The sequence below is a fragment of the Uranotaenia lowii genome, chromosome 2, assembly GCF_029784155.1.
Source record: "Uranotaenia lowii strain MFRU-FL chromosome 2, ASM2978415v1, whole genome shotgun sequence".
Classification (NCBI taxonomy): Eukaryota; Metazoa; Arthropoda; class Insecta; order Diptera; family Culicidae; genus Uranotaenia; species Uranotaenia lowii.
In genome coordinates, this window is record NC_073692.1 from 404,061,345 (window position 1) to 404,083,069 (window position 21,725).

Sequence of the window (21,725 nt, forward strand, 5' to 3'; positions counted from 1 at the left end):
AACACGATAAAGAAATAAAAAAAGAGAATCGAGAATCAATCAAGAAAATCAAATTAAAAATAAGAAGATTGATTTTCAGAAAAGAAAATCATATTTAAAACAAAAAAGGTCAAATGAAAATCAATTTGAAACTGTCTTCGAAAACGAAAAAAAAGTTAACTTTTTTAATGAAAAATTTAAGTTAACATTTGAAAGAAAAAAATCAATCAAAATTTAAAAATTAGAATTTTAAACTTGAAAATTTATAAATTTAAAAATAAAAAGAAAAGTTTGGAAGATATGAAAATCAAAAAGTTTAAATGTTTATGAAAATTTGTCAAAATTTAAAAAAAATTAAAACAGTAAAAATAAATGTAGAATCAACTAAAAATGGGACACAAATCGAATAATTTTAAGACGATTTTCATGATTTTAAATTTATTCACAAGCACGAAGAAGTTGAGAACTTGTAGAATAAGTTAAACATTTATAACGATTTATTAAGTTGAAGGTGAAATGAAGTTTACCGGGCCAGTAAGTAGATAATACAAATTAAAACTTAAAATGTAAAATTGTGCAACAGCGAATGTTGAAACTTAAGACTAGAAACTCCCATTTCAAACCCAAGCTTGAAACATGAAATTAGAAGCTTGAATTCAAAATTTGGAAGTTTTTTTTTTTTTTGTTTCGATTATAGTCGTTTCACCATCTTTATGGCATTCGCGACTTTATCAACGTTACAGTTGGCGGATCGTTATTGAAAAACTTATCCGGTACAACTGTGTTCGATGTTTACTCTTGGGCTCGAACTTGCGGACATCGGCTCAGGAGACAACAGACTTGCCAACTGAGCTATATCACAAGCCCATAAAATTTGGAAGTGAAACTTCAAACAAAAAAAAGAATAAAGAAATTCAAAAATGAAAACGAAGAATTGAGAATTTAGAAATCAGGTTTTGTGTTTAATATTTGAAAACGAAAAAAAAAGTTTATCACTTTAATGAAAATTTAAAGCTAACATTTGAAAGAAAAAATTTCAATAAAAATTTCAAAATTAAAAATTAAAACTGGAATGAAAAAATTAAAAAAATACTTATAAAAAAATAAAACATAAAAAAAATGAAAATTGAAAAAAAATTAGAAAAAATCTTAAAATATGAAATTTTTTTGCAAAGTTTTCAAAAATCATAACAATTAAAAGAAATGAAAATATTTTGAGAGAATGCTATTTATAAACTTCAGCTTTATTTTAAATACAGTTGAAACAAATGAAAGTAACCCATAAAAGACAAAAAAAATAAACATGAAAAATTAAATTTAAAAAATTATCAAATAAGTGTAAAATTTCAAATATTAAATTATTTGAACTATTCTTTAATTTCAAACCGTTGAAATATTTCATGTATTAAAATGGTTTGATATTGATTAAAAAAACCTTGAAAAACAATGAAAACAAGTATACAAAAATTTAAAACATTGTCAATTGTGTAACTTGTGTTGTCAGTTTATAGTTTTTTTTTATATATTTTTGTTTTTCGTTAGGTCATTTTCATTTATTTTGTGATATTTGTCATTTTTGTCATACAGTGCTAAAAGCGACCATGCGGTAAAAAAGTAGGGCAAAATAATTACTTTAAAGTGAAATTAGGGTAAAATTAGTGACCACTTCAAGTCGAAAACGAACTTAAAAATCACTTAAAAACAAAAATAAAACGCTTTGAAGACAGTGTGACTTTTGGCCTCACTAATAGAGAAGCAATATGTTGGACAAAAGAGGAACATTTTAAATGAGCTTAGAAAATTTAAAAATAGAGACCGCAGAATCCTAGTCCTATCCTCCCGCAGAATTCAAGTTTACCTTATAGTGTATACACCCAAACCAGACTTTTTTTCAATTTCACTAAAACATTTTAAAAATTATAAAATTATATTGAAAAAAGTAAACAATTCGAAATAAATTAGCGGAAACCAAAAATTTAAAACTAATTTTTTATATATGAGAAATCTACGAATCAGCTCATGTTCAACGAAAAGTTAAATAGATTTGAGTCAAGATTTACATTTACAGAAGTTTCATTTCATGAAAAAGTCATGAAATTAAAAATTGGGAGGTCCTCATAAAAAAGTGACAAAACAATGATAGATGATTGAAAAAGAATAAACGATAAAGTGTTGACAGAAGATTGACAATGACTCACACAAAAAAGGCTAAAAAAATTCACGAGACAAATCTTCAAGGTTGATTTTTTTTTTAATTTAAAACTAACTCAATGAGAATTTACCTACAAAAATGGAACATTTCCAAAGAGATTCATTGCAGACTATATTGCAAGATTCACAAGAAAGATTTAAATGAGGTTCAAAACGGTAGAATTTTTTTTTAAATATTCATAAATGATATTACACGACAATTTCATAAAAAAGTAACAGATCCAAGAAACACCTCAGAAATTTCTTGGAATACTGTAGAAAACATATCAGTTAACCTCTAAAAAGGTTCAGAAATTAATGAAAGTTATCGAAAACTACAAATAGGTTTTGAAATCAAAAATTGATATCTCTGTACCAATCTTTCAAATGATTCGAAAGTGTTTAGAAATAAGTGAACTTAAAAATAAAATATCTGATATTTTCGATTCATACTTTTCAAATTATTAAAGAATAGTGATTTTATTGACTAAATTTCAAAAACAGAAACTAGTGATTGACCATTCAGAAAATAGTGACAAATTTACTAAAAAGTGACCAACTTCTAGCCTTGAACTCATATGTGCCATATATGTATGTCAAATTTGTTATTTTGCTCACTTTTGTCAAAACGAAAATCAGAAACAAGTAAATAAATCAAAATTTGAGAACAGCCCAAAAAGTTTAAGTTTTCATAAAATTTGAAAATGTTTTAGGAAAAAAAAATTAAAGAAAAACAAACGAAAATAGAATAAAATTAAAAAAAAAAAAATGGGCAAGTTTCAAATATGGAAAAAGAAATAAAAATGGATTAACTTTTTTTTAATACAGAATTTTGAGACTTAAAAAAATTCAAATAAAAAAAAATGTTCATCAATTTCTAAAAAAAAAACAATTACAAAAAAACACTTTCAAATTCTTAAAAAAATTAAACATTATAACAGAAAGTATGATCAGCAAAAGAAATGTTTTTAGATAAAAAAAAAATACGACAAGTATAAAACATAACTAAGGAATATAAAAAACACATTTCTAAAACAAATAATATTAGAATCTTGAAAAAGTACCAAAAAAATATTTGAATGAATCATCTTCCCCCATTTTGTTAAATCTTTATCAATAAAAAAATCCAAAAATTAACATCCAAATCTAGTTCTGAAAACTAGATATCGTCAGCTTAATCATATTTTTTATCGCTCTCCAATTCCATAAAAAGCTAGAGCCACAACAATCCTTCCGTCGCGTCGTCTACCGGACACAAACAACATTTGCGGATGGCGACAGAGATGAGTGGCGGCAATCATTTTATTGATTTTACCCGCGTTGAAAAAGAGCTCGCCTATCGACCCACAAAACGCGCCAGACGGACATGACATCGACATGACACGACACGACCGGCCATATTTGAACACCACACATGTGATGTGACTGTTTATACATATGTGGGAGTGTCTATTTATTGTCATTCGAATTATTTTAATTTTTTAGATATACCTCCGAGGTTAAAATTTAAAAGGACGTAAAATATATATTTTTTAAAAATTATTAACACAATCCAACCCAGTTTGATCCATCTAAAAGTCTAAAAGTCAGATCCATGATAAAAATTTCTCCTGAAAACAACTTTCCTCGACATCTAGACTGTGTTGGCTCTAGAGAAAATTAGTTTAGCCATTGCTCAGCGAATTCAGCCGCCTGACCAAGGTATCAATTATTTATCTTTATCGTGTTTGTTCGACTTAAGCACAGTCATAGAATGGAGTCATGTTTCTAAAATATAAATAGGAATGGGGAATAGTTCAACCCACTTTAATTTAAATAAACATCGGACGAGTCACCAACTGAAACTTAAATAGTAACCTCTCCCCTTCTTCAATTTCAGGTGGGAAAGTGTCAACACGGTTCATGGTCGGTCCCGGAATCCGTACGATACCAATCGAATCGTGGGAGGTTCGAGTGGTGGTGAAGGAACTATTCAGGCCTCGGCTGCAGCTCCCTTTGGCATCGGGTCCGACATTGGAGGATCGATTCGGATGCCGGCCTTCTTCAACGGTATCTTCGGGCACAAGCCGTCCCCCCATGTGGTTTCGAACGATGGACAGTACCCGATTCCGGTTAGCTCCCAGCACAATATGTTTTTGTGTAAGTATCTTGAAGAATAACATAACATAAGATATTTGGTTCGTAACTTAAAAAAACTGACCATTTGAAAACTGAGTCAAGTACTGTATGGGCTAGACATTTGACTTTCGCTTGATAAAATGAAATGACTTAACAGACCTAACTTACTTAACGACACTACTACCTTGATTGACCTAGCCATCCTGATTGCCCTGGCTTGTCTAACTTCACAGAAAATCTGAACGAAGTAGATTAGACTGATCAACCTGATTTAACTGGTCTTCTTCCAAGTCGTAAATCGTAAACCTTAAAATGAATTCCTAGGCACGGTAAACCACCGCGTCTCCTTAGTTTGCTTCTCTGTGTTCATGGGTGCAATGGGACGACTCATGATATACTCCCTTAATTCCAACTGGACTTTTGTCCACCTGGAACTCTCGTTAAACTGTTCTTTAGTAGCGGGAGGTCATCTTGTGCTAGTGTGGCCCAGGTTATACTCATAGACGAAACCACTTTCAGTAATACCTCTCCTTATAACTCGAAGCCTGAACTCTTCTCTAGCGACTCGAGACCTGATATCTTCTCTAACGAATCGAGATCCGATATCTCTTCGCAAGGAATCAAGGTTAATGTAAACATAACTCTCTAACTGGTCATTCCTCTAACAACTCAAGGTTAACACGCGTACCCCTGCCCTGACACAAGATCTGACCTCCCCTCTTGGAACTCGAGATCCAATTTCTTGTTATAAAGACTCGAAGTTTGAACACACGAACCTCTCAAAATGGAGACTCGGGGCCTGTCTTCTTTTGAAATGTATCGATGTCCAACTTTTTAACCCGGATATGAGGTTCGACACCTTTACCCGTCGTGTGTCCGTCAAGAGAAGTTCATCCTGTACTTACACCTGTGACAATACACGCTTAACGTAACGACTCGAACGATACTCCCGACTAAGACGTCATCCTTACACAGCTTGGGAACTGCAATACTCAGATACTCCCCAATGGCGGGGTTATCCTTTCGATTTAGTTGTTAACCCGACCAACGCAATACTCTTTAACAAGACAACTTTCAGCAATACCTCTCCTCATTACGACTTGACGCCTGGACTCTCCTCTAAAGACCCGAGAACCGACATCTCCTTGCAATTACTCGAGGTTCCCTCACAAACTTCTCCTCTTGGCGACACGAGGCCTGAACTCTTCTCTAACGACTCAAGATTAGACCCCTCCTCGTAATGACTCGAGGTTAAAGTACACGTCGTCCTGGACAAGCGCCTGTCACAGCACACGCTCTAGACTTAACGCAAGTAAGTAACGGATTATTCCCGACGAAGACGTCATCCTTCACTGATTCAAAAGGCTCACCTGGCGTCGAGAGCTACTCCACCCCAACCGTGGAATAACCTTTTCACAACAACTTCCACTACGGAGAAAGTCTTGTCTTATCCCCGCAGCTTCGATCATTAGGAAAGGCGCTACTAAGATACTCTCCGAAGGTAGAGCATCCTACGTACGAACTCAGCGTACCCACGCCATCCGCTACGCAGAAGATGTTGCCTTATCTTTGTAGTTTCAAACCGTGGGATCGGACGCACTCTACTTGACAGCACTCCGTCAATGGGGTCAGTCTACTCTGACCGTTGTCCGGTCTTCTTTTCTACTTTTGACTGGCAAACCAAGGATGTTTGGCCCGTGGATTTTTTTGCCCGTCGTGTGCCGATCGAGAGCAGCTTATCCTGGACACGCGCCTGTCACAGCACACGTCCAGGGCTTTACGAAACTACCCGGATGATTCCCGGCGAAAACGTCATCCTACGTCATAATCGAGTGACTCACCCGCTGACGACGTGAAGCCACGCTATTCGAGAGTATTCCGTGGCGTGAAAACTCTTCTGCATACGAGTTCGACTGCGGAGAAGGTATTGTCTTATCTCTGCAGCTTCCGTCGTAGGAATTGCGTTCTACTCGGATACACCGCGGCGGTCGAGGCACTCTACACAGTGTTCGCGACGTACCTAACAGCTCAGCATACGCAGAAGGTAAAGACTTATCTTTGTATGCTTTACTGCTAGAATCGGACGCACTCTACTCGAAAGCCCCCCGCCAAAAGGGCATTCTACTCCAAGTGTGGTCCGGTCTTCCTCCTTCTTTTGGCTAGCAACTTTGGGGCTGGCAACCCTAGGCTTTTAGCCCGCCTAGACTCGCGCCTGTAACAGCACACGTACGGGCCTTTTACGCTTACGAATCAGATGAATTCCGACGGTGATGTCCCAACGGCGACGAGAAACCACTCTACCCGAGAGTATTCCGCGGCGTGAATACTCTGACCCCTACGAGTTTGACTGCGGAGAAGGTCATGTCTTGTGGTAAAGCCACATGTCTAAACCGATGGTGGTATTGCATGAAACATCCGTGACCAGTCAGGAAGTGTGTCATGCAAAAGTCCACCTCTCCATGTCTCCGATCCATCCAGGATCCGATATTAGGGATCAAGCGATGGGTCCACCGACCACGGTCCGAGCTGTCCCACTGGTGCTGCCAGTTGGACAGCGAGGCCTCTCTGGCATGTTTCCGCACGTCGGGCATGTGCCTGTGCTCGTAGCAGAAGGTATCTTCCTCTAGCAAGACCGAGATGGACATGACCCCCGCCACAACATCAGCAGCTACCGAGGACACCGTTCGGTATGCGCTGATTACTCGCAGGTTCCTCAGCCGCTGCACACTGCAGAGCTTTTGCAGATTACACTGCCTGCTCAAGGCTGCCACTCCATACCGCAGAATGGACGAGGTCACACTCGCCTGGACCCTCCTTCTGCTGCAACGGATCGCCGAGTTGTTCGACATGGCCCGTGAAAGGGCTGCTGTCGCCATTGTCGCTCTTTTGCAGGCGTAGTCGACGTGGGCCGTGAAGCTCAGCCGGTCGTCGATCCTCACCCCCAGGTATTTTATCGCACGATTGGACTCGATTGCGCACGGACCAACTGCGATCGTCCCTGATTGTGCTGAGATCAGGTTGGTGATCAGCACCATCTCGGTCTTGTGGTGAGCCAGACGTAGGCTCTTGGAGCGCATCCAATTTTCCACCTTCTCGATAGCTACTGTGGCGAGTAGCTGGATTTCTTCTGTTGATGGGCCCGATGCCAGGAGAACCACGTCGTTGGAGAATCCCAAAAGTCTCACTACCGTGGGAAGACGCAGTCTCAACAGTTCGTTGTAGACGATGTTCCACAATACCGGGTCAAGTATCGATCCTTGTGAAACCCCTACCGAGACACTTACTGTGTCTAATCCCTCGCTGGTCATATACTGTAGTTGGCGGTTACGGAAGTATCACTCCACCATCCTTTGGTGGTACATAGGTAACTGGTCTAAATGAGTTATCTGGTCTTCATGTTTCAGGTATCTAGTGATCATGTGATTTTGATCATCGACCTGACTCTCCTGGTTGACCAGAAAAATGAGCTCAACCTATGTATCATCTGGTGGTTTTTAAGGGTCCTGGACGGTCCTATTCTTGTTTCTTGACATCTTTTTTTTATACTTGACGGAATGTACTTGACAAACCAAACTGACTATTATGTACTGTAATGTCAAGGAGGGTTTGACTGGCGAGATTAACTTGACTGACCTAGAAGACGGAACTTACTTGTCAAATAATATTGATTTGATGGACCAAGGTAATCGGCCTCTCTAAGTTGTCTGACTTCACATATTGAACCAAACGATGACATAAAATTAGAATAAAACAAAATATTTAGGTCTAACTACAGGGTATTCAAGGCACTTATAACTTTTCTTAGGAAAACATTCCTCGAAACGTTGAAGTAAATGTGCTCGGATAACGTTTGGACGATTTCATTGCACCGATGAGGGCGCTGTTCGCTTCATAATTGTTCATATGATTGGGAAAATTCTAAACAAAAAGGTTTTTCCAGTTCAGAGGTCGCATGGCGTATCGCAAGAAGCGCAGCTGAGAGGTCAGATCTCGAGTCGCTAGAGAAGAGTTCGTGGCCTTGAGTGAAAAGAAGAGGTATGTGAACGTCAACTTCGAGTGGATACGAAGAGGGGTCGAATCTCGAGTCATAAGAGGAGAGATCAGGCCTCAAGTCGCGAAGAGGAGGGGTTGTATGGGAATTTCAAGTCATTGCGAGGAGATGTCGATTCTAAAGTCGTTAGAGGAGAGTTCAGACTCTGATTCGTGATGATGAGAGCTATTGGTGAAAACTGTTTCGTCTATGAGTATTGCTTTGGAGGCTCTAAGTTGAAGCGCACTAGCGCGAATAGATCTCCCACTACTGAAGGATAGTGTGTTGAACAGTTCGAAGTGGGAACTAGGTCTGCGGCTTAAGGTGGTTTAGGGAGTAGGAGGTATATCACGAGTCTTTCCATTGTACTACCTATGGACCCAGAGTTGCAATCTGGGGGGCCGCGATGGCTTGCCGTGCCTTGGAATACAATCCGTAAACCTGGATTTATCATCTGTGGTTAACAACTAAAAAAAATATCTATCAAAACGTTTTGCTTCACTTAAGGTTGGGTCTCAGATAAACTGTTGTGAAAATAGTTCCAAGCCGTAAGCAGATGAAAAAAAAATTTAAAGCCCGACCTTTCCTCGTAATGACTGAAGAACTAATTTTTCATTTCAACTACTCGAGATCTGCCACACCCATCGCGAGGTATTACGACCAGGAGTCACTTTTCATGCATCCACGTCACCCTAGCGGGTCTATTTCCTAGCAAGATTTATCGATCGTTTAACCGCTCGCGCCTTACCTTGAAGGTATTCTCGGCCAGTGACATACCCCTTTTCCCTGCGATGTTCACTGCGGACAATGCACTATGGGGTTTGAGGCGGCAAAAAGTCAAAAATTAACTTCATCGTAATGGTATTTGTCATACACCAGTTTGTAGCTTTATATTCAACTAAGATATCCTCGATTTTTCAGATCGTAAGCATAAGCATTTATCGTTTCACAGACATCAGACTTAGAAAATTTTGAAAAATATAATTTAGATCCAATAATATTCAAATCAACTTTTCTCCTTTAAATGAAATGCTACACCAACTTCCAATACATCGTTAGAAAGCTTATTTTCTAAGCTTCTATTCATATTATTTTTCATTTTTACACGGTTAACAAAAAAGTGTAAAAAATGAGTAATTTAATGATTTACTCGAAAGGTTTACACATTTTGGTCTCTAAGAAAAAAGCCTTACGTTTCCCAAAACTTTTTTTGACTTTTAAACATAGCTAAAGATCGAATAACTCGAATGCAAGAAAAAAAAGTTGCATATATTTGCATCCTTCAAAGTTATAAGAAAAACTAAAAATGGGTAATTTTTACCCATTTTGGAGATATAGTATGTTTTATGTTAAACATCATTGAGCAAACATTATTCATAACGTGCAGGAAGTTGATTGTGACCAAAAGTTACGATAGAATTTTGATATCTGTAGAAATAACTGAGATTTTTTAAAAACTACTTATTTCCCAAAAATTATAAAAATATTATTCTGCATTTTTTTGCGTGTACTCATTAATTCTTCATACAAAACTGAATAATATTGAACAAAAATACAATGAGTGGTTTTGCTTTAATCTCTCAAATATTTTTTGTGAACACAGAACTTAAAAATATGCACGCGTTTCCGAAATAAGTTTATTTAAACAATTATTGTTTCAAAACTACACTATGCATTTTTACGAGTTATTGTTCCAATTTTATTGTCCTTTCTGAGCACACATGTAAAACCAAAGCCGAAAATAGTTTATATTGGGTTTCGAATGTAAACAGCTCATTTCATCTTCAAAAAAAGTTCATAAATAGCAAAAATATACTTTTTGCCGCCTCATTGTATGGGGCTGTCCCATAGTGCAATGTAAAGATTGAAGACATCGAATCGCTACTGCAATAGCAATCTTGTCCGGCAAAACATTTCTATTTGTCACCAACAGTACCTTGTATCATTGTGGACTTCAAGCTTCTCTACGTGCTCTTTCAGAAATTATAAGCCTTAGCGGAGTTAGACCGAAGACATGAAGAAAAACTGCTTCGAAATGCATCCTTCTAGGTTTTGTAGAAGACGACAAGCCGCTTTTCTTTTTTTCTGAGCTATCTTACAGTTTCTTTTTAAAACAAACAGGATAGAATAGGATTTCAGTGAAACTTTAAGTTTATTTGAAGAGATTTTATTTCCTTAACTCTATGGCAGATATCTTTCAAGGATGTTATGGCTAGCATCTTACGGATGCTAAAACCACCAGACCAGATCTCATGAACTATGGCTTAGAAGACTTGAATGCTATCCTCTAAGCCACGGCCGGTGACAGTTGCTGCCAATTAATCATTCAAGACTTTCCTACATAATTCCGAATGTTAATCAAATCCGTGGCAAAAGAAGTCCTAAATTGACACGAAATTCTTAATAGGGTAGAATTTTCGCTATGACACAGGTAACTGCATTCAAAACGATACATAAAGCAGTTTTCGCCCTTTTTTTACATTTCCGTAGTACTTCAGCAAGTTCTATTGCCTCTCTTGATAACCAAACGTATGAAGTAGCAGTTCGTGTTGCAGCTTTTCGACTGATTCCACCCGAGAAGTAACGAAATACGGATGGATGTCTCGAGTAGGGTATTTCGGGGGAATATGCACCTGCTAAGGGAAATGACCGAGTATGCTGAATACGTAAGCTGAACACCCGAATAAATTGCAACATGTGCTTCGTATTTCTATCTTCTACTCATATTCTGTCAAAAATATTACTTTTTATTGTAAAAACTATGAAAATATTCGATTTTTTACAAACGCCTTTAAAAGCAACCTTTGAAATTATTGGATGTTAAACGCCCTAGTGTAGGCAAATGATGCTCCAAAACATTGGATCAAAACGACTCGAAAACAACACAATATTCGCAGTGAAAATAAATTAATTCTGTTATTTGATTCGGAAAAAAGTGCAAAAAATATTTTTTTCAAGTTTATCTACACATAAAAACAAATGGTTTGTTAACATTTCCCAATGAAAAAATGAAAAATTTTGAAATTCTTGACTTTATTTTGAACTGTGTCAGTTTCTACCAAATTTTTCTGCTGCTTTTGGCGACAAATTTAGAGAACCGATTCGATTTTCTGTGCACGTTTTTTACTCAAATCCGATCGAAAGTTATAATTATTATGCATCCTAATGATAATTTAGGACTAAGCAAAGAAGAAGATCGAAATATCTTTTCAATAATCGTTCTGTATTCATGGAAAACTGCAGTTCAAAATTTAGAATAAAACACGTGGTTTTGTTTACATCTTACCGAACAGCACCTTGAGAGGAGGGCGATTTGTCCATAAATTCATGGGGGCATTTTGATCGGATATTTAAAATTTAATATGTCTTCAGTTTACCATAAAACAAGAATTTACCACAGTTTTTAATCAATTGATAATTCAAATATATAATTTGAACTATCAATACAATCAATGGTGAGGATGTTTTAAGCAATTATCTTGGTGTAAAAACCTATTTCATTTGATCACTTTTTACAACTTAAGTGATGGATAGCCACCTCAAAATTTAATTTAATTGTTATTTGTATTTTAATGAATATCTGGTAACCATTTTTATAAAAATTACAAGGTATTGGTTTTAAGAACACTTTTGTGTGAAAAGAATCCTCTAAAAACATCGCAAATCTCCAAAATTTAACAAAATATAGTCGCTGGCGTTTTACCCCGCAAGGGCGTTATGGACAGAAGCACCCTAGTCAAGTGGAAATTTTAAACCTAGAGTCGAAAGTGAACAGGTCAAACCTCAAGAGAGACCACAAATGAGTATATAAATACAGGAGATGACGTTGTTCGTGGATATTTCACTGTAGCGTAATGGAGCGCGAGTATGATCTCTTACTTGCAACATAGCATTCGTCTTATTTATTTATTTATTTATTTATTTATTAATGATCCTAGCCTAAGCCTTTTATCTGAGTCTGAACTTTAAAAACATCGACCACACTTTAATTTGTAGTAAAACACTTCTTAATACTAGCTTTAATTCGGTTTCTGGACATATTCAAGTTAATTTCTTCTGCATATGCGTTGTAAAGCGCCATCATCCTGTACATTGGCTCGTTTCTTGCGTAATTTTGGATCCTGTTTGATAGCTGGATCGGCTTTATGCTGCGCAAACTATTGCGTCTTTCGTTGGGAGATATCTGTGAGAACAAGTACGGCAAATAATACCTTCCACTTGTCAAATTCTTCAAAAACAACGCGTCAATTAACTTCCTGCGATTCTCAAGCGAATCCAGTCCGACCAGCATGCACAGGGCTCGATAAACCGGCATTTCCTCTTGCCATCCAAGGTTTCTTAGCGCGTATTTGAGAAACTTCTTTTGGACTCTCTCCAGTCTATTGATGTGAACGTTGTAGTACGGTTGCCAAACAATGCTGCCGTACTCAATTGAAGTCCGCACCAACCCGACATAAATTGAAACTAAAGTATACGGGTCATTTAATTCATTACAAATTCTGCTGACCATTCCAAACATTGAATTTGCTTTGGCTACCACTTGCTCTATGTGCTTAGAGAAATTCAGTTCTCTATCTATCTCCACTCCAAGATCTTTTACCGACGTCTTCCTAGTAATGATCAAGCTGTTTTCGAGGCTATACTCATAGATTATGTTCGATGTTTTCCGAGAAAATGAAATAACGCTACATTTCGATGCGTTAATTTTCAATCCATAGTTTCTGCAACATTCTGAAAATCGGTACAATGCGTTTTGCAGAATCTAACAATCTTTCAGGTGACGAACAGGAAGAAATATTTAGTTGTTGTCTTAGTTGTTGTATATGTTGAAACACACTCGCGACAACCGAAATTGACACCGCGGCGATTAATCTGGACTGACGAACCGCGTGGCGAATGTAAACAATAATAGAGAGTCGCAAGTGAGAGAGAACGTCAATTCGCTATTGTTCTAGAATCGACGGAGAGTGAATTCGTTGTGTTCACTGGAATTGTTGCTAATTAAACAGATAGGAAATCATTAGGGAAGTGTTGCCAATATGACGGATGGATAATCCAATATATCAATCACTATTGTAACCTGACCTTTTTATAAGAGTTAACATGAATAGATATGAATAGATTATCAGTTTTTCGTTTCAAATTTGTTCAGATTTTCTTTTGTGTTCAGATTTTCTGAGATGAGATTACACACAAACAAACTTGGCGATCAACCTGAAGGTGACGTGAAATTGCAGAAAAGGATCTGTTGCTATTTTATATTGCGTTCGAAGGATGTTAGTATTGGTCTAACTACTCGAAATCACTCAGCCGTACACTGTCTGTTTTTTGGTCTCCTATTGTTAGTAATTCCTATCAGTATCTAAAGGACTGTTATGGGAGAAGGGGCAGTTGAGCTGTAAACTAGTTCATGCATAAACAAGTCGTTAACTAATTAAACTCTTATGACCACTTTGTGGCTCAAGGCTACATCTCGTTCGCGGATCTTCCTCTTATCAAGCATAGCATTTGGGGATGCCAAGTTTCTGTCTGGCGGAGGAACTGAGGATTGATTTGAGTTTGGTATAAGCTTGAAATAGGCTGCGTCCCCCAAATGAATTTAGAAACTTTCTCTAAGCAAGTTCGTCCAATTTTTTCTCAGTGACTTCAATGAGACATATTCCGTCACAATAGAATTCCTTCATTTGATTCAACGAGGGCTTCACTGGCTTCTTAGAATTTGGAAGGGGGGCCTTCACTACTAGGAGCCTTCACTACTAGGAGCCTTCACTACTAGGAGCCTTCACTTATTACTTACTTATCGGCTGTTTTGGAGTAATTTGACTTGAATAAAGATAGGCGAACAAAACTAATTGCAACAAATCCAGATAACGGAAATAGCTATGTATATTAATTTTTTTTAATTAAAATGACACAAAGTTTTTGAAACTTAATAATGCATTTCTTTCTCGTTTACAGCCATCGGTCCGATGTGCCGGTACGCCACCGATCTCAAGCCAATGATGAAGATCATCACCGAACCGGATGTGGTCGGCAAGCTGCGACTGGACGATCCGGTCGATCTGAAGCAGGTCAAGTTCTTCTACCAGCTGAACGATGGCGGCGGCAATCTGGTATCGCCCGTCGATATCGACATCCGGGACGGGATCGAGAAGGCGATGGCCCACTTCCGGACCACCGTGAAGGCCGACGTACGGAAGGTTTACTTCGACAAGCTGCGCAAGTCGGCTCCGATGTGGTTTGCCAATATGAAATCGAAGGAAGAGGCCGGGTTCGATTCGCAGCTGGTCAATTTGGAGGGCAGGATCAATCCGTACATGGAGCTGCTGAAGTGGTGTTTGTGGCAGTCGAATCACACTTTCGTTGGTATTATGACGGCTATTTTCGAATCGCAAGGCGTCCAGTATGGATCGGATAAGTACAACGGTTTGGTTAAGATGCGTGACGATCTTTTGGAAGAGTTCCAAGCCATGCTCGGGGACAACGGAGTCTTCATCTATCCGACCCATCCCACGGTAGCTCCGTACCATAATGAGCCCTTGATTAGGGCGCTGAACTTCAGCTACACCGGAATCATCAACGTTCTGGGACTGCCGTCGACTTCTGTTCCCCTGGGATTGGGCCGAGAAGGACTGCCCATCGGACTGCAGGTCGTTGGAAACCGGAACCAAGATCGCCTCTGCCTTGCCGTAGCCTGTGAACTGGAGCGAGCCTTCGGAGGATGGGTTGCTCCGGAAGTTTTAGCATGAACAGCGAAGTACAATCCCACCACTACCGAATGATCCTTTACAACTTTACATCGTACTGTGCACCTGATTAGGTCGGGTGATGATTGTTGAGCCCTTAGGCAAATAAGTTTTCTCGGAAATGTTCATTATAAATGTAACATATTTTTTTATACAGTGAAAGAAATGTATCTACTTTGTATTTTAAGGAAATTTGACTAGTACTGATTTGTTCAGACAGCCGAAAAAGCAATTGAGAATGATATTACGCATAGTGCTTGATCATAACATAGAATTAATATGCATCGTCCCGGGTGACGATTTTGTTTGTTTACGAAGTAAAGGTTTGCTACTGTGCCAGTGGAAAAATGCGAAAATGCTATATGTTTAGGATGTCTAAGCACGATATAAAATGAACAGTATAAACACAATTTAAGAGCAACTTCAATTTTTTTTTCACCTTTTTGTTCTCTATACCCTTCTCTTTGCAGTGAACCATTAAAAAAATTAGATTGCAGTAGATCGTAGGCCAGCGATCTAATTTTTGATCGAAGACTGGTAATTAGCTTCAGCACAGACTGATTTGCAATGATTTTGACCACTTTATTAGTCTTTTGCAAAGTTTTCGATAGAATCTGAAGGTTTCAAATGTTTTTTTCAAATTCGATTTGGTACGGGCTTAAAAAGTTGCATTCGGTCTCGCTAGAGGACAATTTGGCGGATTCATCTTATTCGGTACGATCTGGACTTTGTTAGTCATCTAGTCATTTCAGTAATGAACTTATGCCAAATCTGGCCAAAAAAGTGTCAGTTTTCACGAACGGCTCGGAATGCATGCCCACTTACATATGGCTTGACAAACCATTGCATTTTCACCGATTTTTTCTGTAAAAATTAATATCTCCGTCTCATCAACACTTTGGCCATCCCGAACAGTGTAATACCGGTCACCCAGAAGTTTTTTGTAATCAAACTTGCAATAGATCTCGTCGTCGTCAAATTTTGAGTTGATCATATAATTTGAGAGCTCTTAGTTTGACGGAAGCAGCTAGTTTTTGACCCGGCTTCGATTTCTTCTGATTCTCATAAGTCTTTAGACCCAATCTTATCTTGGCACGATGGTCGATGCCGAGAGGCGATCCCACTTTTTTGTCCACATCCCGAACTGAGGGCAGTCTTCTTACTGACGTAAGCACGCATGACTTTCCGGTCCAAAGTTTTGTCCACCGGACCCGTTTTTCACCCAATTCTTTTTTGTCCACGAAGCTGATTCCCTCTCCATGCTTCCGAATTGTATTTCGAACCGCTCCAATGCTTCTTTCTACAGTTTTCGCTATCTGACTCAGCATGGGGATAGTACAACATTTGTGCACGATATTTTCGAGTTTTTCGGGAAAATGTTTTTCATTTTCAGGAAAATTACGAAAACTAGGTTCACGATACACAAAGTTTTAAGATAAGCTATAAACAACAACACAACCCAGCAGAAACCAGCTGTTTAAACGGCATCCGGAATGAGCTGGGTTGTATAAACATCGTGATTAGACATAATGGAGCACCCTATTATGGAAAAAAACCAGAAATTTCCAAACTGCCAAAAAAATTAAGCATTTCACTCAGTTCAAAAAGAATTCTGTTGTCTGATTTCATCTGTCAAGTTCGTAAGTAATGTTGAGCAGCCGGGAAATATGGATTTTATAAACATCGAAGTTCAAAAATTTCTTAACAAATTTTTGCTACTTTGTAATAATCTCATTGTTTTACAGGTATAACCATTTTTTTATTGTTCGCTAACTAAGAAAGAGTATATTTGTATGAATGAAATGTCATTTATGTCATTTTTTTGTCATTTTTGAATTTTATTTTTTCATTTCTTTCATTTTTGTCATAATTGTTATTTTTGACATTCTAGTCCAAATGACAAATTGTCATATTTGTCACTTTTGTCATTTTTTTTTATTTTTGTCATTTTTGAAATTTTTATGCCTTTTTGCCATTTTTTGTAATTTTCAATTTTTTTTATCAATTGTAATTATTGTAATTTTTTAAATTTTTGTCATTTTTGTCATTTTTGTCATTTTTGTCAATTGTCAATTTTTATGCCTTTTTGCCATTTTTTGTAATTTTCAATTTTTTTTATCAATTGTAATTATTGTAATTTTTTAAATTTTTGTCATTTTTGTCATTTTTGTCATTTTTGTCAATTTTGTCATTTTTGTCATTTTTGGCATTTTTGTCATTTTTGTCATTTTTGTCATTTTTGTCATTTTTGTCATTTTTGTCATTTTTGTCATTTTTGTCATTTTTGTCATTTTTGTCATTTTTGTCATTTTTGTCATTTTTGTCATTTTTGTCATTTTTGTCATTTTTGTCATTTTTGTCATTTTTGTCATTTTTGTCATTTTTGTCATTTTTGTCATTTTTGTCATTTTTGTCATTTTTGTCATTTTTGTCATTTTTGTCATTTTTGTCATTTTTGTCATTTTTGTCATTTTTGTCATTTTTGTCATTTTTGTCATTTTTGTCATTTTTGTCATTTTTGTCATTTTTGTCATTTTTGTCATTTTTGTCATTTTTGTCATTTTTGTCATTTTTGTCATTTTTGTCATTTTTGTCATTTTTGTCATTTTTGTCATTTTTGTCATTTTTGTCATTTTTGTCATTTTTGTCATTTTTGTTTTTTTGTCATTTTTGTCTTTTTTGTAATTTTTGTAATTTTTGTAAATTTTGTAAATTTTGTAAATTTTGTCTTTTTTGTCACTTTTGCCACTTTTGTCATTTTTGTCATTTATGCCTTTTTTGCCGTTTTTGTCATTTTTGTCATTTTTGTCATTTTTGTCATTTTTGTCATTTTTGTAATTTTTGTCTTTTTTGTCATTTTTGTCATTTTTGTCATTTTTGTCATTTCTGTCATTTTTGTCATTTTTGTCATTTTCGTCATTTTCGTCATTTTTGTCATTTTTGTCATTTTTGTCATTTTTGTCATTTTTGTCATTTTTGCTTTTTTTGTAATTTTTGTCATTTTTGCCTTTTTTGTCATTTTTGTCATTTTTGTCATTTTTGTCATTGTTGTCATTTTTGTCATTTTTGTCATTTTTGTCATTTTTGTCATTTTTGTCATTTTTGTCATTTTTGTCATTTTTGTCATTTTTGTCATTTTTGTCATTTTTGTCATTTTTGTCATTTTTGTCATTTTTGTCATGTTTGTCATTTTTGTCATTTTTGTCATTTTTGTCATTTTTGTCATTTTTGTCATTTTTGTCATTTTTGTAAGTTTTGTCATTTTTGTCATTTTTGTCATTTTTGTCATTTTTGTCATTTTTGTCATTTTTGTCATTTTTGTCATTTTTGTCATTTTTGTCATTTTTGTCATTTTTGTCATTTTTGTCATTTTTGTCATTTTTGTCATTTTTGTCATTTTTGTCATTTTTGTCATTTTTGTCATTTTTGTCATTTTTGTCATTTTTGTCATTTTTGTCATTTTTGTCATTTTTGTCATTTTTGTCATTTTTGTCATTTTTGTCATTTTTGTCATTTTTGTCATTTTTGTCATTTTTGTCATTTTTGTCATTTTTGTCATTTTTGTCATTTTTGTCATTTTTGTCATTTTTGTCATTTTTGTCATTTTTGTCATTTTTGTCATTTTTGTCATTTTTGCCTTTTTTGTCATTTTTGTCATTTTTGTCATTTTTGTCATTTTTGTCATTTTTGTCATTTTTGTCATTTTTGTCATTTTTGTCATTTTTGTCATTTTTGTCATTTTTGTCATTTTTGTCATTTTTGTCATTTTTGTCATTTTTGTCATTTTTGTCATTTTTGTCATTTTTGTCATTTTTGTCATTTTTGTCATTTTTGTCATTTTTGTCATTTTTGTCATTTTTGTCATTTTTGTCATTTTTGTCATTTTTGTCATTTTTGTCATTTTTGTAATTTTTGTCATTTTTGTCATTTTTGTCATTTTTGTCATTTTTGTCATTTTTGTCATTTTTGTCATGTTTGTCATTTTTGTCATTTTTGTCATTTTTGTCATTTTTGTAAGTTTTGTCATTTTTGTCATTTTTGTCATTTTTGTCATTTTTGTCATTTTTGTCATTTTTGTCATTTTTGTCATTTTTGACATTTTTGTCATTTTTGTCATTTTTGTCATTTTTGTCATTTTTGTCATTTTTGTCATTTTTGTCATTTTTGTCATTTTTGTCATTTTTGTCATTTTTGTCATTTTTGTCATTTTTGTCATTTTTGTCATTTTTGTCATTTTTGTCATTTTTGTCATTTTTGTCATTTTTGTCATTTTTGTCATTTTTGTCATTTTTGTCATTTTTGTCATTTTTGTCATTTTTGTCATTTTTGTCATTTTTGTCATTTTTGTCATTTTTGTCATTTTTGTCATTTTTGTCATTTTTGTCATTTTTGTCATTTTTGTCATTTTTGTCATTTTTGTCATTTTTGTCATTTTTGTCATTTTTGTCATTTTTGTCATTTTTGGTATTTTTGTCATTTTTGTCATTTTTGCTTTTTTTTTTGTTATTTTTGTAATTTTTGCCTTTTTTGTCATTTTTGTCATTTTTGTCATTTTTGTCATTTTTGTCATTTTTGTCATTTTTGTCATTTTTGTCATTTTTGTCATTTTTGTCATTTTTGTCATTTTTGTCATTTTTGTCATTTTTGTCATTTTTGGTATTTTTGTCATTTTTGTCATTTTTGCTTTTTTGTTATTTTTGTAATTTTTGCCTTTTTTGTCATTTTTGTCATTTTTGTCATTTTTGTCATTTTTGTCATTTTTGCCATTTTTGCCATTTTTGTCATTTTTGCTTTTTTTGTCATTTTTGTCATTTTTGTCATTTTTGTCATTTTTGTCATTTTTGTCATTTTTGTCATTTTTGTCATTTTTGTCATTTTTGTCATTTTTGTCATTTTTGTCATTTTTGTCATTTTTGTCAATTTTGTTATTTTTGTCATTTTTGTCATTTTTGTCATTTTTGTCATTTTTGTCATGTTTGTCATTTTTGTCATTTTTGTCATTTTTGTCATTTTTGTCATTTTTGTCATGCTTGTAATTTTTGTAATTTTTGTAATTTTTGTAATTTTTGTAATTTTTGTAATTTTTGTAATTTTTGTAATTTTTGTAATTTTTGTAATTTTTGTAATTTTTGTATTTTGTAATTTTTGTCATTTTTGTTATTTTTGTAATTTTTGTAATTTTTGTAATTATTGTAATTTTTGTTATTTTTGTAATTTTTGTAATTTTTGTCATTTTTGTCATTTTTGTATTTTTAGTCATTTTTGTAATTTTAGTCATTTTAGTCATTTTTGTCATTTTTGTCATTTTTGTCATTTTTGTCATTTTTGTCATTTTTGTCATTTTTGTCATTTTTGTCATTTTTGTCATTTTTATCATTTTTGTCATTTTTTTCATTTTTGTCATTTTTGTCATTTTTGTCATTTTTGTCATTTTTGTCATTTTTGTCATTTTTGTCATTTTAGTCATTTTAGTCATTTTAGTCATTTTTGTCATTTTTGTCATTTTTGTCATTTTTGTCATTTTTGTCATTTTTTTTCATTTTTGTCATTTTTGTCATTTTTGTCATTTTTGTCATTTTTGTCATTTTTGTCATTTTTGTCATTTTTGTCATTTTTGTCATTTTTGTCATTTTTGTCATTTTTGTCATTTTTGTCATTTTTGTCATTTTTGTCATTTTTGTCATTTTTGTCATTTTTGTCATTTTTGTCATTTTTGTCATTTTTGTCATTTTTGTCATTTTTGTCATTTTTGTCATTTTTGTCATTTTTGTCATTTTTGTCATTTTTGTCATTTTTTTCATTTTTTTCATTTTTGTCATTTTTGTCATTTTTGTCATTTTTGTCATTTTTGTCATTTTTGTCATTTTTGTCATTTTTGTCATTTTTGTCATTTTTGTCATTTTTGTCATTTTTGTCATTTTTGTCATTTTTGTCATTTTTGTCATTTTTGTCATTTTTGTCATTTTTGTCATTTTTGTCATTTTTGTCATTTTTGTCATTTTTGTCATTTTTGTCATTTTTGTCATTTTTGTCATTTTTGTCATTTTTGTCATTTTTGTCATTTGTGTCATTTATGTCACTTTGTAATTTTCGTCATTTTTGTAATTTTGGTCATTTTTGTCATTTTTGTCATTTTTGTCATTTTTGTCATTTTTGTCATTTTTGTCATTTTTGGCATTTTGTCATTTTTGTCATTTTTGTCATTTTTGTCATTTTTGTCATTTTTGTCATTTTTGTCATTTTTGTCATTTTTGTCATTTTTGTCATTTTTGTCATTTTTGTCATTTTTGTCATTTTTGTCATTTTTGTCATTTTTGTCATTTTTGTCATTTTTGTCATTTGTGTCATTTATGTCACTTTGTAATTTTCGTCACTTTTGTAATTTTGGTCATTTTTGTCATTTTTGTCATTTTTGTCATTTTTGTCATTTTTGTCATTTTTGTCATTTTTGTCATTTTTGTCATGTTTGTCATTTTTGTCATTTTTGTCATTTTTGTCATTTTTGTCAGTTTTGTCATTTTTGTCATTTTTGTCATTTTTGTCATTTTTGTCATTTTTGTCATTTTTGTCATTTTTGTCATTTTTGTCATTTTTGTCATTTTTGTCATTTTTGTCATTTTTGTCATTTTTGTCATTTTTGTCATTTTTGTCATTTTTGTCAT

At 34.3% G+C, this 21,725-nt stretch overlaps 2 protein-coding genes across 3 annotated transcripts in view; one reads left to right on the forward strand and one right to left on the reverse strand.

The window, feature by feature from the left end:
* The window catches only part of LOC129747269 (fatty-acid amide hydrolase 2), a 65,193-nt gene extending 49,938 nt beyond the window's left edge, over positions 1–15,255 (forward strand). The window contains exons 5-6 of the mRNA XM_055741384.1: positions 4,049–4,308; positions 14,276–15,255. Coding sequence (XP_055597359.1) covers positions 4,049–4,308; positions 14,276–15,066 — 1,051 coding nt within the window. The 3' untranslated portion in view covers positions 15,067–15,255. The remainder of the gene's footprint in view (positions 1–4,048; positions 4,309–14,275) is intronic.
* LOC129747268 (cytochrome b5 reductase 4) overlaps positions 1–21,725 on the reverse strand; it is a 257,924-nt gene that overhangs the window by 203,556 nt on the left and 32,643 nt on the right. The window lies entirely within an intron of this gene.